Source organism: Gorilla gorilla, chromosome 11 (assembly GCF_029281585.2).
Source record: "Gorilla gorilla gorilla isolate KB3781 chromosome 11, NHGRI_mGorGor1-v2.1_pri, whole genome shotgun sequence".
NCBI classification, from domain to species: domain Eukaryota; kingdom Metazoa; phylum Chordata; class Mammalia; order Primates; family Hominidae; genus Gorilla; species Gorilla gorilla.
In genome coordinates this window covers 130,584,498-130,608,649 of record NC_073235.2, presented here as the reverse complement: position 1 = coordinate 130,608,649, position 24,152 = coordinate 130,584,498, and the positions used below count along the sequence as shown (strand labels likewise).

General features: G+C 39.2%; 1 protein-coding gene across 2 annotated transcripts in view; it reads right to left on the bottom strand.

The window, feature by feature from the left end:
* Nucleotides 1-24,152, bottom strand: part of DAW1 (dynein assembly factor with WD repeats 1) — a 53,380-nt gene that overhangs the window by 14,326 nt on the left and 14,902 nt on the right. For both annotated transcript variants that reach the window (XM_019021648.4, XM_055380608.2), the window contains 8 exons: nucleotides 19,739-19,883; nucleotides 18,427-18,485; nucleotides 15,822-15,944; nucleotides 11,445-11,544; nucleotides 6,602-6,709; nucleotides 4,730-4,836; nucleotides 3,427-3,529; nucleotides 2,513-2,627 (listed from right to left, as the gene is read on the bottom strand). In XM_019021648.4, coding sequence (XP_018877193.3) covers nucleotides 2,513-2,627; nucleotides 3,427-3,529; nucleotides 4,730-4,836; nucleotides 6,602-6,709; nucleotides 11,445-11,544; nucleotides 15,822-15,944; nucleotides 18,427-18,485; nucleotides 19,739-19,883 — 860 coding nt within the window. The remainder of the gene's footprint in view (nucleotides 1-2,512; nucleotides 2,628-3,426; nucleotides 3,530-4,729; nucleotides 4,837-6,601; nucleotides 6,710-11,444; nucleotides 11,545-15,821; nucleotides 15,945-18,426; nucleotides 18,486-19,738; nucleotides 19,884-24,152) is intronic.

Sequence of the window (24,152 nt, the reverse complement as noted above, 5' to 3'; positions counted from 1 at the left end):
GATGAAATTCTCTCTTCTGGAGCTGGGACATCCATCTTCTCTGGCCCTCGGTCATCGAGCTTCTGGTTCTCAGATCCCCAGACTCCAAGACTGACACGAGTGCCCTCCTCAGTTCTCTCAAGTTTTTGGCCTCAGACTAAGAGTTACACCATTGGTCTCCCCAAGTTTTTAGGTTTTCAGACTTACACTGAATTATACCACTGACTTTCCTGATTCTCCAGCTTGCAGATGGCATATGGCAAGACTTCTCAGCCTTCATATATAAATATGTGTGTGTGTATACTTATATAATATTGGTTATATACTATATATATATGTGTGTGTGCATTTATATACTATTGGTTATATACTATATATAGTATAAACAGAATTATATATATAGTATATATAGTGTAATACATATAAATATATAATATATAAAAATGTACAAATATATAATATTAAAAATACATAAAATTATATATAGTATAAAACAGAACAAATAGGAGATAGATAGATAGATAGATAGATAGATAGATAGATAGATAGATATCACCACCTTTCTAAAGGTGGTGATGTGATATAGTGGACCCTGCAGACATGTTGGCCAGGGCAATGAGGTATAAATACTATAGCATCATACATGGATTTCTAAGAAATACTAAGATATGGAATAGTATCATATATGGTTATAAATAATTGGATAAAGATACAGTATAGTATCATACATTATTATAAAGAGGATAAAAACAGTGTAAATTAAACATAGTCAGATACATGACATAGATACAATATAGCATCATATGTGGTCATCAGATAGATAACATAGACTTGGTGTAGCTTCATACGTGGTCATCAGGTAGATGGTATCGATGTAGTTTAGCATTATCTGTATCTTCAGGAAGATGACACATAGTTCATACTTCAAATTCTATGCCTCACAGAATAGCATCACGCATGGTATGTGATGTCATGATATGACATAGACTTAGTATAGCATCATATATGCTTGCCAAGGAGACATAGGATGATAGAGACCTAGTATAGTACCATGTGGTTATCAAGGATATGGTGTAGACATAGTTTAGTGTAAAATAGGAAATTGTCAGGGAGATAATGTAGAAATTGTATAGTGTTAACACATGTTTTTCAGGAATATGCTGCAGACATAGAGTAGCATCATAAATACTTGCCAGGGAAATAGTGCAGACACAATGAATCATCACATATGTTTGTCAAAGAGATGACACATAATATAACATCATATATGGTTGTCATGGGAATGACTTGTTGTTCAGTATCATAAAATGTTATCCAGGACATGACGCATGCATAGTACACCAATACAGATGGTCGTCACTGAGATAATAAAAACATCATATAGCATTGCATGTGGCTTCAATGAGATGACGTGGACAGAGTGTTAGTATCATACATATTTGTCAGCAAGATGATCATGGTTTTGCATCATATATGATTATCAAGGATATGATGCAGATATGGCCCAGCATCAAATGTGGTTTTAAAGGAGTAGATGAAAACACAGTATAGCATAATATGCAACTTGCAACAAGATGATGCAGATACAGTGTAGAAATAAACATGATCCTTAGGCGATAAGACAGACACAATATCATGTCACATGTGAGCAACAGGGAGATGACAGATATAGTGTAGTGTCACATGTGACTGTCACAGGATTGAAGCACACCTAGGATAGCACCATATATGGTTATCAATAAGATGACACATAGTGTAGAATCACAGTGGTAATCAAAGAGACAGTGTATAGCATAGCATAATGTATGCTTATCACAAAGATGCAGTAGACATAGCGGAACAGCACATGTGGTTATAATAAAGGAGATTATAGCACCATTGATGGTAATTAAGTTGACAAGGCCAACATAGGGTAACATCATATGTAATCATCAGGGAAGCTGGGCGCAGTGGCTCACTCCTGTAATCCCAGCATTTTGGGAGGCCAAGGCAGGTGGATCATCTGAGGTCAGGAATTCGAGACCAGCCTGGCCAACATGGAGAAACCCCGTCTCTACTAAAAATACAAAAATTAGCCAGGCATGGTGGTGCATGCCTGTATTCCCAGCTACTCGGGAGGCTGAGGCAGGAAAATTACTTGAGCCTGGGAGGCGGAGGTTGCGTTGAGCCGAGATCGCACCACTGCACTGCAGCCTGGGCAACAGAGTGAGACTCCGTCTCAAAATAATAATAATAATAAAAATCAGGGAGATGACCCAGAATATAGCATCACATACAGATATTAAGAAGATGACAAAGACCTCATATACCTCGTTATGTAGGAGGTGACACAGACATTGCATAACATTACATGTGGTTATCAGGTATACGGTATAGACACACTATTGTGCCATACATGGTCACGATAGAGATGAGACATGGTTTTTTATCATAGCTGGTCATCAAAGAAATGACCCATAGTGTAGAATTATGCATGGTTATCAAGCAAAGCATAAATCTCTCCAGAAATTAAAAGAATGAACAGATCACCTACCATCGGCTGAAGCAGTTGCAATAAGCTTTCCAGTGTAATCAAAGCAGCTGTCTAGTATTTCATCATCATGGCCTGTTAAGGTTGCCACACATTTTCCATTTGTAGCATCCCACAGCTACAATTAAAAGAACAAAAAACAAAACAAAAAATACTATGACTTTCTGTCTGAAGTGTGAAGATGGCCAGTGGTCTTCATGACATGCTTACGGCTGGTTAAATAACTGTGCAAAAATCACTTGTGTAATTCATGCATGTTCAGTTAGATTTACTTTGATTCATGACCAGAGACCACAGCCAACCATCAAGCAAGGCACACTCTAGCCACAGAGAAAACCAAAGTCAGACATTTAGAATCTGCCACTACATTAAAGAAAGAAAAAATATCTCAACGTGTATGCTTTACTGGTTGGTGAAGAGTTGTGCTCTTTTTATAGGAAGGACATCAAATGATTAGGAGCTTGATATAAAACTACAATGTCAGAAAATGGAAAGTACATTATAAGATTATATTTGTTACATAAACAAATGATAATTCCATAGCATAATCTCTTAGTAACCATTTTTTAAGTATAGAAACTTAGGGACAAGGAAACACTGTGTTTGAGGCTCCTTGAGGGTCACTCTACTAATTGAAGTTCTATAAATGAACAGTGGGATATTAAATAAAAATAAAATGCCTTCTCAAATAAGATATTTAATATACTTGAAGCAATTCAAATTGCTTTACTACATCACAATTCCTTCAAATTTGGAAAATCCAAAACTAGAAATTTTAAAAATTACCAACTATTTTTTGTAAATTAATATCTTAATTTTATATCATCTTTGAAATCTGTTAATGTTACAATGGATATCTGACACAGTAAAGAGTATAGACACAACATAAAGCAAAGATATTTATTTATTTCGCTCACCATGCAGGTTTTGTCCATAGAGCCAGTTAATATTAGAGAGCAATCCCAATTGAACGAGGCACTGCTAATCTCAGCACAATGACCAATTAAGATATTTACCTTCCTACAACACAAAAATAATTAAAACTAGTGAAAGATATCTTACTTCAGTATATGCACATGAATAATGAGGCCAAGCCCATCTGTGTAAGCTAATCTAAAATTTGGTTTTTACAAAATAATATATTTGATGACAAATATGGCTCTACTATTGCTCAAAAAGAAGCTACCAATAATTTCATTTCAGCCGGGCACGGTGGCTCACGCTTGTAACCCCAGCACTCTGTGAGGCCGAGGCGAGTGGATCCACGAGATCAGGAGATAGAGACCATCCTGGCTAACACAGTGAAGCCCCGTCTCTACTAAAAATACAAAAAATTAGCCGGGCGTGGTGGCGGGCGCCTGTAGTCCCTGCTACTTGGGAGGCTGATGCAGGAGAATGGCGTGAACCTGGGAGGCGGAGCTTGCAGTGAGCCGAGATCACGCCACTGCACTCCGGCCTGGGCAACAGAGCGAGACTCCGTCTCAAAAACTAACTAAATAAATAAATAATTTCATTTCAACAAAAATGTACTTAGATTTTAAACTATCAAAATAATGCTACTTAAGGCAACATTTCAAAAAGACATGGGTAACAAATAGTAAAGGCCGTAAGAAGTATTCTTACACCGGATGAGCGCACCCCTGGTTGTTCAGAAACTACACATTAAGTAACTGAAAGGTCCTTCTTCCTCTATCATTTCTTGTTGCATACATCTTGGTTGTCACCCCTGATAATTAGCCCCTCTATTAAATCACAGACAAATCCAAGAGTAGAGTTTTCCAACACAAATATGCTAATTTAGTTAACTTCCTAGCAACTAGGACCAAAAATCATTAGGAAGGAAATTGAAGTTCTTGGACTAAATTAATTTGGGAAATTAACTAAGAGTTTTTATTTATACATGATATTCATGCCTAACATAATGACAAGCCATTGAAATCTGATTATCCATGGAATAAATAATAGCTATATAACCAGACTATTGCTAACATTCTCCTTTTATGTTGCTGTTTGTCATTATTTGCTCAGAATTCAAAGAATGCACATATTTTGTGAATCAGAAATATCATTAAAGAATGAATTAATTTACATTTTCAATATGTCCTATTTTTATGGAATCCAAAGCAGAGTTAATAGATAGTAGCTTAAACTAAAAAATAACAGAGGGTTTTCTGAACCCCCTGATCCAGGTTAAAACAATTCTTAAGAACTAAGAATTACCTTCCAGTATCAGCGTCCCACACTACAACTGTATGATCAAAAGACCCCGTGATGATTCTGTCTCCTGAGGTGTTAAATGACAAGGAGATGATTTCGGCAGAATGTCCCTAGAAAAAGTGCAGATACTGTCAAGTATACCTGCAGATAAAACAATTTCTGCAAGCGTACAGTATCAGTCTAAAAGGAAATGCTGGAGAAGGCCGAGCTCTAGGAACGGAGGTCAGCGGTTGGCTGGGGTGAGGATGGGGAGTGTCTGCACGTGGGCACAGGGTTCTTTTCGGGGTGATGGAAAGGTTTGAAAACTAGGTTTTGGTAATGGCTGCACAATTCTGTGAGTTTACTAAAAATTAGTGACTTACACACAGCTAGTTCATTTAACTTAATAATATTTATTAAAAACAAAAGAAAGAGGTTGTATTTGGGGAAACTAGAGGACGTCCTTTACATTGCCTTGGAAACACTACAAAGCAGGGGATGCCATGGGCTAATAACACATGGTGTGCAAAAGTAAACAGTGTATGAAATAAAACTAATTACTTTTAAAAAGGAAATTATTAGGATAACTTGACATGAAATCGATTGATAAATTCCTGCCTTTGGCCTGACTTTCAGCTGGTTACTATCTAGTGTTAGTGAATCAAACTGTAAGATAATGGGAAGAAACCACTTTCCACAGAAGATTCTGGAACTCTGATAAGGGGATCCTGGTTGGAGTACATATATCCCTTGATTCCTTCATTTTTTTAGTAAATTAACATAAGTATATTTTTAAATAATACAAAGAATTAGAAAAGTTGAATTATAACTTGATTTTTCTGATTGATTTCAAAGGACAAAATGAAATGTAGTTGAATATTCGAATTCTAAGTACGCAAAACAAATTCACCCTCTGTCGCAGACAGGTGTGCCAAGCAGGACCCCTCCCATTGAGTGCTCTTAGGCACGTCTGTAAAAGGAGTCATTTTAGTTGAAAGTGCGGCATTAATGGGGGCCTTTCCCTGCACATTTGCCTGAAAGAAGAGATAGTAATGATTTAAAAAAAAAACGAAAAAAGAACTGAGAACAGAAAGAGTATACTTACACTAATAATGCTAGATACTCAGATTTAAGAAAGAAAAGCCATTACTGTTATTTTAAAATGGTGATTTTTTTTTCTTTTGCAGTCCATGTTTTAACTTGCTTAGAAAAAGCTTTCTGAGGAAACAAATCATGTTTTTAAAAATGTATTTACAATTTTGAAAGGACAAGGAAACTGAATTTCCCATCCGGCTGTTCCTGCTGATTACAACATAGGGTCACTCTAGTTTTGTTGCGGTGACTTGGGCTGGGGTGGGAGGAAGGGGAGAGTGACAGATGGCGGGGAGGTGCTGGGCGCATGGTGGTGACACACAAGAGCATGCCCCACAGCACTCACTCTGTGGGCAGAGCCCTTTGGCCTTTTCCCCTCTGGTCACTTGCCCCTCTGTCATTTCAGACTTTGTGATACAGGATGGCTGAAAGACCAGCGGGCAGAGGAGAGTGTGCTCACAGTCATTGCTCTAAGGATTCTCTTGTCATGGTTCTCCAGTTCTGCCTCTTCCAAAAGTGCCAGCCTCCACCTGCTTTCCTTTTAGCCAGAGAGATGGTGATGGTTTCTAAGATATAGTTTATGTGTTTTGCAGACTAAAGTTAGTCAAAATAAAAAGCTCCTTGGACTTCCCCAGCACCTCCACCCAAGTCTTTGGAATAGCCAGGAAACCAGTAGGGACACTCTTTCACCATTAAAATTTGAAAACCAGCAACTCAACAACCTCCAACTTAGAGCTCATTTTGTAACAAAAACACAAATAAGAATGAACACAAATAACAGGCTTATTAACATTATTGACATACTCTTAAGGTGTTAACTTCCTCGCCATTCTGAATGTCCCACAATTTGGCTGTTGTGTCCATACTTCCAGTCGCCACCAATGTGCTTTGAGGGTTAAATGATAAACACACCTAAATTAAATAAAATGGGAGAAATTTTAGGAAGACAGAGTTTCAAAGTGTAAATTATACACAGAAAATCTTCCAGATGCAATTACCTTACCAGATTCCGTCTAATTCTTTGTACAAAACCCCACGTATGTGTGACCTGCTACCCCCAGGTTGAGTCCTTCAGAGTCCTCCTCTTGAAAAGAGGCTGCTTGTTCTCCCACAGCACCCAGCTAAGGCTTGGAGGGGCACTAGCTCCCTTTGCCACTTCCAGACCACAGAAGAACAAGAACAAAAGTGAAGCCCACCTCCTTTAAGATCCGTGCTATATGGCTCTCCTTCTCCTTGCTGCTGTCACCACAGTCCTTCCAATCACAGCCCCTCACTCATCAAGAGACTACTGGCTTGTAGTCTCAATGCCAAGTCTTAGGTGGCCTTCACGTGGGCAATCCATCCAGTTCCCCCAGACCCATGCCCCGGACAACTCTTCAGTAATCTCTCCCATGGCCACACCATGGACCTTAGTATTATCTTCTCTAGAAGATTCACCACCAATTCACCAATCCAGGGTCAAAATTTCCCTTCCCACTCCCCTCCCCCAGAAGATCTTTCATCTCATTGAGACATCTGCCTTTTCTCCTGGTCCATCCTCCCCATTCAACTGACACCCCGGAAGCATCACTCCTCCCAGTATCCTCGATACTGTTAGTCCCTATCTATCTAATGCACCTTCCGTACCAACTCCTAACATTAACTTTTATCAGGCAAGGATTTTATCCAACCACCTGCCTCCCTGCCTCATCACCCAGCCAAGGTAGCTTAAGAGAACAGCACAGAAAGTTACTGGTATTGCTCTTTCATGCCTCTGTCCTCAGTAGAGTCCTCAGCACTGTTCCCTACTTTGTTTAAGATGCCTCTGGCTCTATACATTCTCCCATTCCCCACTCCTGCCTCTACTTCCATCGTCACCCCTCCTCAACAGACATCCTGGCCTCCTACCACTTCCCCGAGAAAACTCTCCTGTCAGGTAGGAACTTCCTGATCTTACTTTCCTTCCCCTCAGTCTCGGATGCAGAGGGATCCTTCCACCCATTCTAAGAACCCCTTCCCTGCACACCTAGGGGAGAGGCACCTGCTAACTTTTCCTTCCCTGTAGACTAGATCCTTTTCAGTGGCCTGTAAATATGTTTGAGTAAATCCTCCCTTGATCTTATGTACCCCTCTTAGTAACTCTTCTTCCTCCTTTACAACCAAATTTCTTGGGAAACAGTCTACCATCATTTTTGTCCATCTTCTGCTCACTCTTCAACTCTTCTGAAACCACTCTGGCTAAATGCCCAATCCAGGTTTGACCGGTCATCCCGCTTAACCTCCCTGACATCTGCAGCACTGAATCCTTTGTTCTCTAGTTTCCCTCCCTTTCTTCTTGTTTTTCTTTTTTCTTTTTGTATCATTTGAAGTTCTCTCTTCTCCATCCTCCCAAGATTCTGTCAGTCCCTCTCCATACTCTACATTTTCCTCTGGGCAATTTCAATTGTTCATTGGTTTCTACTGCCACCCAGATGCCAGTGACTCATGCATCCAAGTCTCTTTCCCAGACCTCACTGCTCAGTTCCAGTCCCAAAGAGCCAACTGCTAAATGGATGCCTCTGTTTGGCTATCACACAGGCAGCTTATATCAATCTAAGACACAAAAGTCATATAGGTGCAAACCTGCTCCTCCTCTTTTACGCACAGAATTGGTGAATGGCACTGCCCATCATGCAAACACAAAATCAGGGAATCCATCCTGGGTTCCCCTTTTCTTTTATGCCTCATAACTACTTAGTAACCAAGTTCTACTCACATTCTCTTCATCTATCTTTACAACAGGCCTTCATCATTTTTCACCTGGATTTCAGCAAGATCCCCAACTGGCCGATAACTCTGATTTTACCACCCTCCCATTTCTTTTTCACAGTGCCACAGAAATAATCGTTCCAAAGAGCACACCTGATCATACCATCTCCTAGCCAAAAAGTCTCAACAGACTTTTATTTTGCATTACCTACAAAATAAAATCCAATTCCTTAGCATAGTATATAACCTCCTGCATACTATGGCCCTTGCCTGCCTCTCCTACTTTAATTGCTCGCACCCTGTGACCTGAATTTGAATGGGCTATAGGTGTGCCAAGGCATGGACACTTTTAACCCAGGCAGCTGGGCAGCAGCAGGAATCCTTGCCCATCACCTCTGGCCATGCACAGCAGGCAGCTCCCTTCAGTGTGCTGCAAATCCACATTCACATATTCTGCACATGCTACCACATGGAGGGTCAGGAAGTTCTGCTCTGATCACACAGAGCCACCTGAGTTTCAGGCACACATCACTGTTGCATACCTCTTCTCAGCATTTTCCAGGGCTGCTCGGTCTGCCTGGAATGCACATGCCACCCTTCTGGGAAGTCTTTCCTGAACACCTTTCCTTGGCTCAGGAGGCCACACTGCTCCCTCTGTGTCCACACTGAAATCCCCATCCACTTCTGACACTTACAACACATCTTTGAACTTATCCATTGACACTTTTACTCCTTCTATTGAATTGTAAGAATTGTGTCTGATTCTCTCAGATACCCTAAGCGTGTAGGCCAGGGCTCCACCCATAGTCAATATTTAATAAATATTTATTGGATGGATGTTGTTGACTGTGAAAAAGATGAATGTCTCCCTAGGAATTATATCTAAAGAAAATATCCCCCAAAATCTAAAGGAGTGTGGAAAAATGGTCACACTCTAAGGACACACATTATATTTTTCTTTGACTTTGGGCAAGTTACTTAAGCTTTCAATGCCTCAGTACCCTACTCTGTAAAATGGGAAAATACCTTCCTCTTAGGGTTGCTATGAGGCAAAACTAAGCTAATACCTGTCTATGTAAAGGGGCTTAGGACAGTGCCTCTCAAACAGCAAGTGCTGTCAAAGGGTCAGTTATGTTTCACTGCAGTATTTCCAGTCACTAGCAAAGTAACTTCAACATAGCATGAGTTCTTTATGGATGAATATACCATGAATTTTTAGGATGAGTGTAAATAAATTTTACTTCTAAAATAAGCAGCTTGTTTTTGTTCCTGTTTTAAGGTGTACATAAATAAGCAGAATACAGGACCCTTTCCCATCTCCAGGTACTTTCCTTATCCTCAAGACATATTTCCAAGCATTTCACAGTCTGTTCTAGGTATCTTGTTCCTAAGTTCCAGGGGTGGGTGTGGGTGCTAGCACTTGAACACTGCTGGCAGATTGGCTGTCACCAACTATTCACAAAAGCTGTCGCCACTGTGGCTTGCTTTTCCTCCCTCCACCCCTGTATGTTCTTGTTTGCTCTTTCTGGTTCACAGCAGGTATCTTTTTTTCCAGTGAATACTGAGGTTAAAAGACCTGTCACTCTTTGTTATCAATCTCCGCTCTTCATCAACTAATAGTTATTAGCACATTCTTTTTATGTCTCTGTTCAATTCAAAAAGTACTGAGCTATATTTCCCTACTGACAGTTACGGGAGAGGTGGTTATATTTTGTTTCCTCCTTTAGCCTTTTCTCTCTTTGACCCTCAAAAGTCTCTATTATTTTTATACTACTACTGCATTGGTAAAGTGAGTACCTTCTATTTGTGGATTCTCTTTTGGTATTATCCACTTAAGAGTAACTTCAAAGTACAACAAAGTTAGTGAGTTAAATATTTAAAGAATCATTCTACCTAATGAAGGCCAGAAATGGAGGGAAAGGTGTGATCCCCATTAACAGACCAAAACATAACTTGGGGATTTGTTAAAATCAGATCATTTTTTCCTTATTTAAATCTTTGATTAAAACCATTTAAGGTATTACTAATCATTAGGAGCAGCAGCCTGTTTATTTTTAAGAGCTATCATCTGTTCTTATGGAACGCCAATTATTGCACTAATTGTTATCAGATATGTCTCAGAATTGGTCAAGGACAAGGGCTTCCCAATATTGAAAGCTGTTTCGAGTATCAGACTATTTAGGCAAATTTGAGCTCTAATGCTATACAGAGAACAATCAGCCTAAATATTTAAATATTTCACATAGTAGTTTAACAATTATTTTAAAAACCGTTTTTATAACTTAATTGACCCTCATTGAGTCAGTACTTTAAAGAAAAGTCAATTAAAAAGTAAGATTGGTTATTATATTTATAAATTTATCATATTACGTGTCTACTTAGTCAATGTAGGATACAGTTCTTTACAGAATCTGCAAGATATTAACTAGAGTAATTTTTAAATTATATTGGTACCACCATATAAATATAGGCAGACTAAAAACATGGGGTAGAATTTGAAAATTAATTATAAAAGTAGCCCCACTACTTTTATAATAGAATCCTAAAAAGACACAGCAACATAAAATATAATAATAAGGCCAGGTGCAGTGGGTCCCGCCTGTAATTCCAGCACTTTGGGAGGCCGAGGCGGGTGGATCATGAGGTCAAGAGATTGAGACCATCCTGGCTAATACGGTGAAACCCCATCTCTACTAAAAATACAAAAAATTAGCGGGGCGTGGTGGCGGGCGCCTGTAGTCCCAGCTACTCGGGAGGCTGAGGCAGGAGAATGGCATGAACCCAGGAGGCGGAGCTTGCAGTGAGCCAAGATTGTGCCACTGCACTCCAGCCTGGGTGACAGAGTGAGACTCCGTCTCAAAGAAAATAAATAAATATATATATATACATAAAATAATAATAAATTGTTAAATATACTCACTATTTCTGCGGTATGACCCCTGAAGGTATGGTAACATTTTCCTGTTTCCACACTCCAGAGTTTACAAGTTTTATCAAAGGACCCAGTGGCGATTTTGTCACTAAGATTTAAAAGAAATGTAGATTATTAAAAAAAAGACACATTATATAATAAACTGAACTAAGATAAGAGATATTCATACATGAGTAAAAAATTTACTTCACTTCTAAAGCTATAAGCAATCTTAAATTTGTTTCAGTGGATAATAAAATAAAAGTCTAATTTTTGAGTGGTATCGATTTACACATTTAATTTTAAAGGTTTTATATTAAAGTTATAGGTATATTTGTTTGGGATTATAATAATTTTTAAAATGAGTTTAATGAATGTAGCAAAAGGTTTAGTTTAGAAAATTACTTACAAATTAAAATAAATAATGTATAGTATGAACTGTGTAAACATAGAAAAATGTTAATAAGTATATGGAAAAGAATAACATTGAATGTAAAAGAAAAATGAAAAAAGATAAATCCCATTAAAAATATGGTTAATAAGGTTTTGAGAATTTAGACAGTGCTTGTCCTCTTAAGGAAATAATGCCTATATTATTCCAGTTGTAAGAGGGTTTAGAAAGGAAATACAAAGACTTCAGTCACTTTCAACTAAGAGGCTTCTCATATTGACTGCGGGGCAGAGCTAACATCAACATCCAACAAGCAAGAGTAGATTACCCTGTTTGTCCTTTGATCTTGGAACTAAAACCTTTCTTTTAACCCTGGCTTACAACTGTCTTTTACACCAGCTCTTCAAGATGTTCACCCAATTGGATTATCATTTACAGTACAAGCTCAATTTCCCAAAGTGTAAGAGATCTCACGACCCAACACATATATCCTAAAGCAGACTAGAAATGTATATTTATCCAGACTAACATTGATGCCTTGATTCTCCCCCTTGTCCCAGGACACCCATATTTCTATAGTGTCTAGGTGGTCTCTCAGACTAAAGCAAAGTGCCACCCTCTTTGTCAATGCTCCAAGGGCAGCTTGTACTGGCAAACACTTACCCACCCAAAGCTTCCTAACAGCGTGTCTGACCTGGATTTCTCCTCTGGTTTCCAGCCCAGGGCATTTTACTTCAGCTGCTGATGTCTTCCAATACGTGCTCAAGATAAGCTCAAAGCCCTGTGCTTTTTTTTTTTTTCTTTTTTTGAGACAGAATTTTATTCTGTCACCCAGGCTGGAATTCAGTGGTGCGATCTCAACTCACTGCAACCTCAACCTCCGGAGTTCAAGCAGTCCTCCTACCACAGCCTCCCGAGTAGCTGGGACTACAGGCACATGTCACCATGCTTGGCTAAATTTTTTTTTATTTTTTATAGAGATGAGGTCTCACTATGTCCATTCTTTATCAGTTCCATCAATTCATTTTTCCATCCTTCCTGACCCTCAAACATGAGTGTGGAGTTGCTGTTGTTTCTTGACTGATATCTATTCTATCACAAACTGTTCTCTATATCCACATGACACCACATTATAGAAGATATCTCTCATGTCAATGTGTTTGAGAATTACTTTATTGAATCAAAGCTTACTCCTGCCCTAAGGTATAAAGCAGATAAACAATAAATTGGTTGAAGTTTTTCCTTTCTTTCTCTCTCTCTCATACACACACACACACACACACACACACACACACTCCCTCTTATTCTTTGGTGATTGTGTTGAATTTATGCTACTGAAACCCCAATGACCCCAAAGTGCAATGAGAAACACTGCATTCACGCATACATGAATCATCAGGCGAAGATAACTGATTGGACACGTGGGTTTTTCATCAGGGGCTCTTGGTAGAATTCAGTTGAAGAGTCAAAAAGTATCCCTCACCTCCCCAACAAGAGAAAACTTCATTCTCAGATAGACACCCAAACACATCATGTTTGTTAAGTAGACTATTAAAGGATATGGCATTATGTTATAGAGAATATCCTTTAAATAGCATTGCAGTGAAAGTAGGAATTATACCAGATGTAAAATAGTGTCATTTATAATTTCAATAAAATCTTTATCTTTTCATAAGCTGGTATAATAAGGTATTATAAAAACTGTCATTCTCTGGAATATAAAAATGCATAGATCAAAGTTAAATTTTCTAAAACTTAATTGGAACGCTTAATCATTTTAATATACCAATTTAAGTTGGTGCCATCACAATTAACATGTTTTGAAAGGGTACTACATTTCTAAAAGATATTATATTGGCAACCTAGATATCAAGTTTTTTAACTGTAATATAAAATGTCTATTCTAAGTGTATCAAATTTTTATGAAATTCCTCTATTCTTCCTGCCCCTTCCCAAGCAATGAGTGTATTATGGTATCATGAGTGTATTGTCATATCTGCATCCTAAATGACCTCATTGTGTCTTGTTTCTTCTCACATCCAAACCCTCTGACCTCTTCTGTCTGCCAGAGCTATCCTTCTATTTAAAACATCATTTTCATCTTTCCCCTTTTTGTTCCCAAATCCTTGATGGCAACTCGGTCCCACAGGACAGAGTTTAAACTCCACTGAATGCTCTGACCTCACATACTTCTGTTTCTCAACATGAAATGCTCACTGCAGAGACTGGCCACTGAGTCACTACAGAGACTGGCCACTAAGTCACTACAGAGACTGGCCACTGAGTGTGCCCGATGAATCCCCTCCTGGAGACACTGAGCTGCTGAGGTCTCTTTGCCCCGTGTGTCCTCTCCACTGCTCACCACCCTCCATCCTTCTGGCGTCTGCTTTCGGCTCACACCATCTCTAAAGACTCTTACCAGGAGAAATCAGGGTGATCACTTTCTTGTCTTAATTGTTAAATCATTTACTGTTTTGTTCTAGTCATCATAACACTATAGTAAATGAACCATATTTATAGAACCAGCTTCCTTTATGGAAAAATTCATTTAGCATGTGCAATCATGAAAAAATACTTGCTTGTCTAAAAAAGGTACATTCCATTAGATATAAATATGTATTTATTTGCCAATCTTTTCACAAGAGGCCACTGTCTTTCTTTGACTGTGTGTCAGCTAAGTGGAGTTCACCATCTGTCTTTCAGAAATCGTATCAAACCTCTACAATATCTAGTTTTCTTTTCTTGCAAGTGGAATGAGAACTTAAAGAACTTAAACATACGTGCAGAACAATCTTGAGTGCAGAATTTTTCTAGATTTTGACAGTGTGCTTTCCAATTGAACATTGATCTCCTCCACAACTTCATTTAGTTGTGAAACAATTTTTCAAAGATTTGCCTTATTTATGCTTCGCTAGAAAAGACCAGCTTTCTTTTCACACTCATATTTTACTGGTTTATGTAATATTTAGTTAAATTACACGTTATGTTACACAATTACAATTGAAAGTACAACCAACATAAGCACATTGGTTGACAAATACAACTAACTCTTGATCAGCTTAGAACCTAACCAGTGGGAGGAGGATGCCCATTCCAGTGGGTATGTTCACTGCTATAGATGTTCAGGGTGCCATGGGAATCAGCAGTGTGTCATGAGGAAGAATAGAAGACACTGTGTAATCTCCTGTTCATTATCTAGAGGTTGGTTTAAAAATACTTCTGTTGTACTTGGTATTGTTATTTAGCATGTTGCCACACACATTTTTTTCCTGCCTGGCAAGACTGTAAATTAACTTCTAAATGAAGTAAACCATGCTGTGTGTGTATGTCACATTCCCCCAGAGGCACCAGCCCAGAGCTGTGAACATCAATAGGCAGTGCCTGTCGGAACTCCCAAGGATTGAGAGTCAAGTCTTGCCTGAGCATGAACTCCAGCTCTCCTCTTTACTACCGTGTGATCCTTAGAAGCATATTTGAACCTTGTATTCTTTTTTTTTAAGACAGAGTCTCACTCTGTTGCCCAGTCTGGAGTGCAATGGTGCGATCTGGGCTCACTGCAACCTCTGCCTCCTGGGTTCAAGTGATTCCCCTGCCTCAGCCTCCCGAGTAGGTGGGACTACAGGCATGCGCCACCATGCATTACATACATTAGCCCAGCTAATTTTTGTATTTTTAGTAGAGATGGGGTTTCACCACGCTGGCCAGGCTGGTCTCAAACTCCTGAGCTCAAGTGATCCACCGCCTCGGCCTCCCAAAGTGCTGGGATTACAGGTGTGAGCCACCACGCCCAGCCTTAAACCTTGTATTCTATATGAGGATAGTGATAGCTAACCCAAAGACCCTTTTAAGCTTTGAAGGAGGTATCTAAAAGGCTTCCAAAGCACATACCAAGCACTCAATAAATTTAGACCTCTTGTCTTCTTCCCTTTCTCCCCAAGCAGATGGAGGGATGAGTAAATGAATTAATAAACAAATAAGTGAAGGGATGAACACACCCGTAAGGATTGTTGAATGCTATGGCATAAACCACATTCCTGTGGCCCTCCAGGGTGTTCAGCTCCTCTCCAGACGCAGTGTCCCAGAGCTTGCACGTCCGATCATAGCTTCCTGTGATAAAGCTAACACAAGGAATATAAACATGTTGCAGGGAAGAATGGCAGTGTGTTAATAAAGACTTCATGTTTTACCTGTAGGATAATAACTCTATTTATTATGCTGCTTGTTTGTTTGTTTGTTTAAGAGGGAGTCTCGCTCTGTCACTCAGGCTGGAGTGCAATGGCGTGATCTCAGCGCACTGCAACCTCTGCCTCACAGGTTCAAGCAATTCTCCCGCCTCAGCCTCCTGAATAGCTGGGATTACAGGCACCCACCACCACGCCTGGCTATATTTTTTGTGTGTGTTTTTAGCAGAGATGGGGTTTCACCATGTTGGCCAGACTGGTCTTGAACTACTGACCTTAAGTGACCCGCCTGCCTCAGCCTCCCAAAGTGCTGGGGTTACAGGTGTGACACACCACGCCTGGCCTATTATGCTTTTTACAATGGAAATCATGTGTGCAGAACAAAAAGTTAAATTGAGAACAATGTCTAAATTGTGATATATTCCATTGTTCCCTCCCCCAACCCCCACCCCACCCCCGAGACAGAGTCTTGCTCTGTCGCCCAGGCTGGAGTGCAGTGGTGCGATCTCAGCTCACTGCCACCTCTGCCTCCGGGGTTCAAGTGATTATCCTGCCTCAGCCTCCCAAGTAGCTGGGATTAGAGGCGGGCCACCACGCCTGTCTAATTTTTTTTTTTATTTTTAGTAGAGACGGGGTTTCACTGTGTTGGCCAGGCTGGTCTCCAACTCCTGACCTCGTGATCTGCCCGCCTCGGCCTCCCAAAGTGCTGGGATTACAGGCGTGCGCCGCCACACCTGGCCTATATTCTGTTTAATAAACAAATGAATGGTTCCTTTAACATAGCTATTCTTCTACAGGAATAGTGAATAGAGTGTAATGTAAAATAGCAGCATCTTAATCATTCCTTCAATATTCAATTAGGAAAGAGACTTTCTTTCTAAAATATCTCTGAAATCAAAATATTGCTTCAAAAGTATAACAAAAATATATTTCCCCAGCACAGAAAACAATCCACAAAATTGAAAAGCCAGTCTGAATGTCAAGTGGTAACAAGAAAAGGTGAAGAAAATTCTAATAGCAAAACTCAACTAAACAGGCAGGTTGACAAGACAAGGTATCTTTGATTCTCTCCTAGGTATTTTCCTTCTACCATCTTCTCCCACAGACTTCCTCTACCTTTGGACCAGATGCAAACTCACATTTGCAACTATACACATATATACTATAGATACTTTTATGGGTTGAAATATATACCCTCAAAATTTATATGTTGAAGTCATAATCCCCCAGAACCTTAGAATGTGAATGTATTTGGAAATAAGATCTTGCAGATATAATTATTAATAGTTAAGTTACAGCTGGGCATGGTGGCTCACGCCTGTGATCTCAGCACTTTGGGAGGCCAAGTTGGGCAGATCACCTGAGGTCAGGTGTTCGAGACCAGCCTGACCAACATGGAGAAACCCCGTCTCAGCTAAAAATACAAAAAATTAGCTGGGCGTGGTGGCAGGCACCTGTAATCCCAGCTACTGGGAAGGCTGAGGCAGGAGAATTGCTTGAACCCTGGAGCTGGAGGTTGCAGTGAGCCAAGATTGTGCCATTGCACTCCAGCCTGAGCAACAAGAGTGAAACTCCATCTCAAAAAAAAAAAAAAAAATTGTTAAGTTAGGATGAGATCATGCCGCAGTAGGGTGGGCCCTAGTTCAATACATCCTTATAAGAACAGGCCATATAGACACAGACACGCACAGGGAAAACCATGTGAAGATGAGGGCAGAGCTCAGGGTGATGCTTCTCCACACCAAAGATTGCCAGCAAACCACCAGAAGCTACAGGAGCTGTGGAACAGCTTCTTTCCCAATGCCTCAGAAGGAACTGACCCTGATGACACCTTGACCTCTGACCTCTAACCTCCACAACTGTGACACAATACATTTTGGTTGTGTAAGCCACTCAGTTTGTGCTACCTTATTATGGAAGCCTTAGCAAACTGCTTATTTTATGTCTAGTTTATGTTTATTTTATGTCTGTAGGTCAAGACGAGGCATCTCCCTCATCTCTCCTACCTAGCACGTCGCTCCCAAGCTGATCACAGCCATGCTCTCAACAGAGACTTGAAGCTGCTGTTTGCCATACCCCAAATCACTGACCTAGATGGAAAGTGCCTGCTCTGAATAGACTGATCACAACCAACCAAGTTAGATATGAGGCCACCCTGCCCGACTCATTCCTGAGTTGAGTTCTTCAGCAGCTACATTTGCTGAGAACCCAATATGCCTCCCATTCACTGCAGCACAAACACGACACAAAACTCAGATTAGAAGAGTGGCAGAAAGGGTTTATATTTCTCCTCAGTATCCAGGGGGTACTGAAATCAGAAAAATGAATATATTATATACTTATCTAACTGGAATCTTTGATAAATAAACACAGAAATTTGTTTCATTGCTAAAAATTAGAAATAAAAAGAGAATCTTACCATGAGCCCGATTTGTTAAGTGCAATATTAGTCAGTGGCAATATATGTGCTTTGAGAACCTTCAGTGAAAGAAAACACCGTTTTTTAGACTCAAACCAAATTAAATTTGTTAGTTATAACTTCAAACCAATGAAGACATTCAATTTTTTCGTAATTACACATCAGAAACGGGCAATATCTGATTTACCTTTAGACAGTGCTATGTGGCATCTTATTGATAGCACTAATTTGTAACATTTTCTTTTACATATGGCATGTGGTTTTGTATATATGTATAAACTGGGTATGTAGGAAATACACTAAATATGTTTCAATAAAGATTTGACAATGTATTATGACTTTATGAATCCTGAAGCTCCTTTAGTGTCAGAATATGTCTTCCTTATCTTTCAATCCCTACAACATCTAACACACAGTGAATGTTTAATGAATATTTATTGAACGCATATACATAAATTGGACAATCTATTAAGAGTGATTGGCTGGGCTGGGACAGTCCAAGTTATGTCTGTTACCAAAATGTAACTATGAATAGCATCTACTTTCACCATCAAAAATGTTCCCTTTGGAGAATAAATTGAGACACGCTAGTTATACAGCTCATATTTGAAATTAAACAGTGCCACCTACTGGACAAAGAAATGTTACAAGACTATAACATCCTCTTCCAGAAACGAATGCCTGGATATTTTGTATCAGGCGAGTCTATAACTAATAATTATATGTTACTATCATAATTATATTCAAATCATAAAAGATAAAAGCAGTGTAATATGAAGTAATTCTAAGGTAATGACAAAGGAAAATTAAAAGCTTTCCTTGAAGTACTAAATGACTATATTTGCTATATTTAATCATCAAAAAAACTATTTAAAAAGCATATTTACATCACATTAAAATTATATGTCATACAAATAAATAATTTACTGAAATATGGTTTAGTTCACATGAAAGCAGAAAATACGAAATGTTGATTTGTCATAAAACACAACTTCTTAATGTTACTTTAACTAGAAAAAAGCTTTAGTTATTTCATAACTTAAAACTATCTTAATAATAATAACCCTTTAAATTTATCATTATATGAAGAGCTGAAATCTTTATTTAACCTCTCAAGGAATAAGTGTTTTGGATTTCACTCATTCATTTAACAAATAATTATTGGGACAATCTTAGCAAACATATGTGAGGCACTACAATCAATCACTGACATGCCTTTTTCATGAAAAAATATTTTTAGGGAAAGAAAAATTAATAAAATATCAATCATTTCACTGAAATTCTTCTATCTGATTTTTTTTAAATCCATTACCTTAAAAAGATAGAACGTGTGGTTGCTGTACTGGCCGAGTTTCTCTTGCAACCTCTGTATCAAAAGTTTGACTTGCTCTGTTCGTGAAGCTGTGAGTAGAGGTTCTGCCTTCTGGATTTCTTCTACTAACGCACTGACATCAGTGCTGAAATACACCCAAAAAAGAGTTTCTTTCATTTTATGTCAAAATTTGCATATACCTATATTACATGAAGAATTGATTGTATTGCTTCATGAAGCATTTATAAATGTCATTTATAATGTCATTTATAAATGTCATTTGACATTTATAAAATGTCAAAAACACCATTATCTTTCCCAAGAGATATCTGGGGGTGGGGCGGGGAGTATCATACAAATCAGTAAATAGATGATGGCAGGAAAGGAAGAAGCTTGGAATTTCTACAACACGTTTTTCCAAAGCTAAGGCTTGTTTCGTGGAGGGTGTGCCAAGAGTCTAATGTTCTCACCTAGTGTTGTGGTTTGAATGTTTGCGTCCACTCTAAAATTCATGCTGAAACATGTTCACCAATGTCACAGCATTAAGAGGTGCGGCCTGAATAGGTAATTAAGTCACAATGGTGGAGCCCTTCTGAATGGGATTAGAAGCCCTGATAACAAGGCTTGACAAACAGAGTTCATCCCTTTTGCCCTTCTGCCCTCTGCCATGTGAAGACGCAGCATCAAGGTGCCATCCTGGAAGCAGAGTGCAGCCCTCATCAGACGCCAAACCTGTGGGGGCCTTGATCTTGGATTTCTCAGTCAGAACTATGAGAAACAAATAACCCTGTTTCAGGTCTTTCTTGTTATGGCAGCACAAAATGAATGAAGACATCTAGGAAGGCCTAGTCCATACTAGTTCTGAACATGAGCTCTTTTTCTTTCTTTCCTGTTTCTTTTGAATGAACATGTATTGAATGTTCCCAGCAGCATACTTTTCACTTTACATATGTTCTCTTATTTAATCCTGTAACAATCTGCTAATGTAATGCTTTTATCATAATTATTTTAGAGATGAAGAAACTGAGGTTCAGAAAGATTAGATTTAAAATATTTTTAGGAAAAGAGAAAAATGCCTAACCATAAATTTAAAGCATCATAAGACTAATATTAATATTTATTATAGACTAAAATATTGTTTCCCTGAAAGATAACTGGTCTGAAAAATACACAGATAGATTCAAATTTTCTCTAGCATTCAAATAATTCATAGAAATTCTGAAAAATGTTGCTGGCACAGAATAACATTCGTTCAAAAAAAGGTATCAATGTATATAGACCATGAAGCATCCAAAAAAGAGCCATTTTACAAATCATGTCACACACGTGTCCAGAAGATGTACTATGCAGATTCCCCCACCTTTAAGAAAGAATCAGGCCCAGAGTCAGGGTTGGAGCTTTGTTGCCTGACAGCTTCTAGCTGCAGCTCTTTCAGGCTGCACCTTGGCGTTCCAGGCCAGGGCTGCCTCTTCTCTGGTGGCTCTCCGTCCACAGCTGAGCAGGGGCAGAGCTAGAGCCTGGCCGTTTCTCCCTGTGAGGCACTCCTCTAGCTGGCAAGTTTTGCTCCTGAGCTCTTCCAGATTGGCAGAGATTCTGTTGTCCTGCCTCCTTCATCGAGGTCAGATGGCTCCTCCTGCCTGATCCTGCTTCTGCTTCATGCCCTGGACTGTCACAAGTGTCACTGCCCAATAAACCTTTGACTCACCCACTTCTGTCTCAGTATCCACTTCCCATGAATGTGGCCCCTGATAAGTATCCCCCTCTTCACCTCATCAACAAACATTAAGCTCCAGTTTTGTGCAAGGCACCTAGCTAGGAACCTGCTCATTCAATTGACATTTATTGAGTTGGTACTATTGCTTTAGCACTGGGTGTGTAAAAGATATGGTCCCAGCTCTCAAGAAACATAATCTATTAGAGTAGGAGTGAATATTCTGAACAAAAATGAACCAGGGACCATCCATAATAATAACTTGGATAAACCCTGAGATATTTCATTGTCAAAAAGATAATTAATTTCATAACAATTAAAAGGGTAAAAATGCCCCTTTGAAAAGTTTTCAACAACTTGTATAAAAACAGATTTCCTCGCAAGATCCAAATTAACCAGATAATCTACACTCTCCAACCCTGTAGGATTTTCATGCAATAATTCCAGCATGTCATCTATGGTGCCAGTGTTTTTACAGGCACAATACTTCCAGATTCTTGCACAAAACTAGAAATAAAATTCACACTTTTTTGAGACATTTATTTACTTTCTCATATCACCAAAAGGTCATGTTTATGAGTGGCTATGCCTTATATCTCCTCAGGAAAGCATAGCACGATTGAGTGACTATAGTTAATATGAAGACTTTCAAAGTGTTGAGTGCCTGGATTCACAGCCCACAAGTCCTTTTTGAAATCACCTAATAATTCATACTTCTTAGATATAAAAATCTGTGGTTTTGCAGAATGTCTAGCTGGAGGTTATTCTCTCATATAGAAGCTTATCTGTACCACTTGTGTGATGTTCTATGTTGTACAAGTTGTTTCTCAAACTAGACAAAAAGCCTATCAAGTGTAGGGATTATGAGTAATATCTTTACAGCCTCTTATAGAATCTAACCCAGATTAGATTCTTACGTATGTGTTGAAGGTACATATACATAATTGCTGACTAAATAAACGAATGTCTCACAAAGAAACTTCCTGCGTGCTAGCATCATCAAACAAATCAATAACATGTTCCATTTACAAAAATCACAGGTTGGGTTTGATATTAGGCCTCATCTTTTCTGAAAATAACAAAGATTATTGTATTCAATGACACTATCTGTGCCACTGTTTATTCTTTGATTTTAAAAAAATATCAATTGACTACCTTCTTTGTGCCAAGCACCTGAAATAAGACTTGGACCCTACATAGACCATCATCCTCTGAGCCATGCCCCATCCCCACCCTAGACACGTGCTCCCAGGAACATCAAACCTCTCAAGTGGCAGCAACTCCAGGATTAAGAGAGCCCCTCTCTCTTCAGTTATGCTGTCAAGCGGACTCATTATAAAACTAGAGAGCAGCCCATATAAGAAAGCTCCTTTTGCTTACGGTCTCAGGCCACAAACCTAAAACACAACATTTTTGTTTTGTTTCTTTTGTGATTTTCACCCATTGAGATTATTTTCACCTTATCTGAACTTAGGCTCTCACAGGATAATCACTAGTCTGACTCTCTCTTGAAGTAGGATGTTTGTTTGTTTGTTTGTTTACAAAGACAGGGTCTTGCTATTTTGTGTTGCCCGGGCTGGTCTCAAACTCCTAGCCTGAAGTGGTCCTCCTGCCTTGGTCTCCCAAGATGCTGGGATTACAGGTGTGAGCCACCACACTTGGCCTTGGCCTTGAAGTGGAGTTTTGTATGAGATTTCTTTTCTTTTTTTTTAAAGACAGAGTCTCACTTTGTCACCCAGGTTGGAGTACAGCGCCGCGATCTCAGCTCACTGCAACCTCTGCCTCCTGGGTTCAAGCAATTCTCCTCCCTTAGCCTCCTGAATAGCTGGGACTACAGGCATGCACCACCATGCCTGGCTAATTTTTATATTTTTAGTAGAGACGGAGTTTCCTCATATTGGCCAGGCTGCTCTCGAACTCCTGACCTCAAGTGACCCTGCTGCCTCGGCCTCCTAAAGTGCTGAAATTACAAGCGTGAGCAACCACGCCCAGCTATTTGCATTAGATTTACTAAAGAGAATGAACTCTGGGTGTTATTACATCACAAGGGGTTTCCTCTGGGCTAATACCAAGCTTCAGTAATAGAGATTAGGTCTGCCTTTTCTGCCCCATGACAATTAATGAGGAGGAACATATGCAGTCAGCCCTATGAAGTATTTAATAAGAAAATAACAGGCTCAGTAATATTCTTAAAACTCAGTAACAAGCACTTCTCAAAAATGTAAAGGTCACTGGTTGGGCACAGAGAATCGCTTGAACTCAGGAGACGGAGGATGCAATGAGCCGAGATCGGGCCACTGCACTCCAGACTGGGCAACAAGAGTGAAACTCTGTCTCAAAAAAAAAGGAAAAAAAAAGAAAGAAAGAAAGCTCAGCAAAAATAAGGGAAGTCTGAGAAACAGTCGCAGCTTAAGGAAGCTTAAGGACACATGATGGCTAAACGTCATGTAGGATTCTGGATGGAATCCTGGAACAGAAGAAAGGAATTAGGGAAAAACTAAGAAAAACTGAATAAAGTGGGCCTTAGCTAATAATTATGTATCATACTGGTTCATTAATCCTAATAAATGTACCCCGCTAATCTGAGATGTTAACATCAGGGGAATCGGGGTGTGGAAACTCTACCTTCACAGCCTTTCTAAAATTATAAACTAAAAGGTTTATTTTTTTTAAGACCTTAGAAAAAAAAGAAAAGAGTGATAA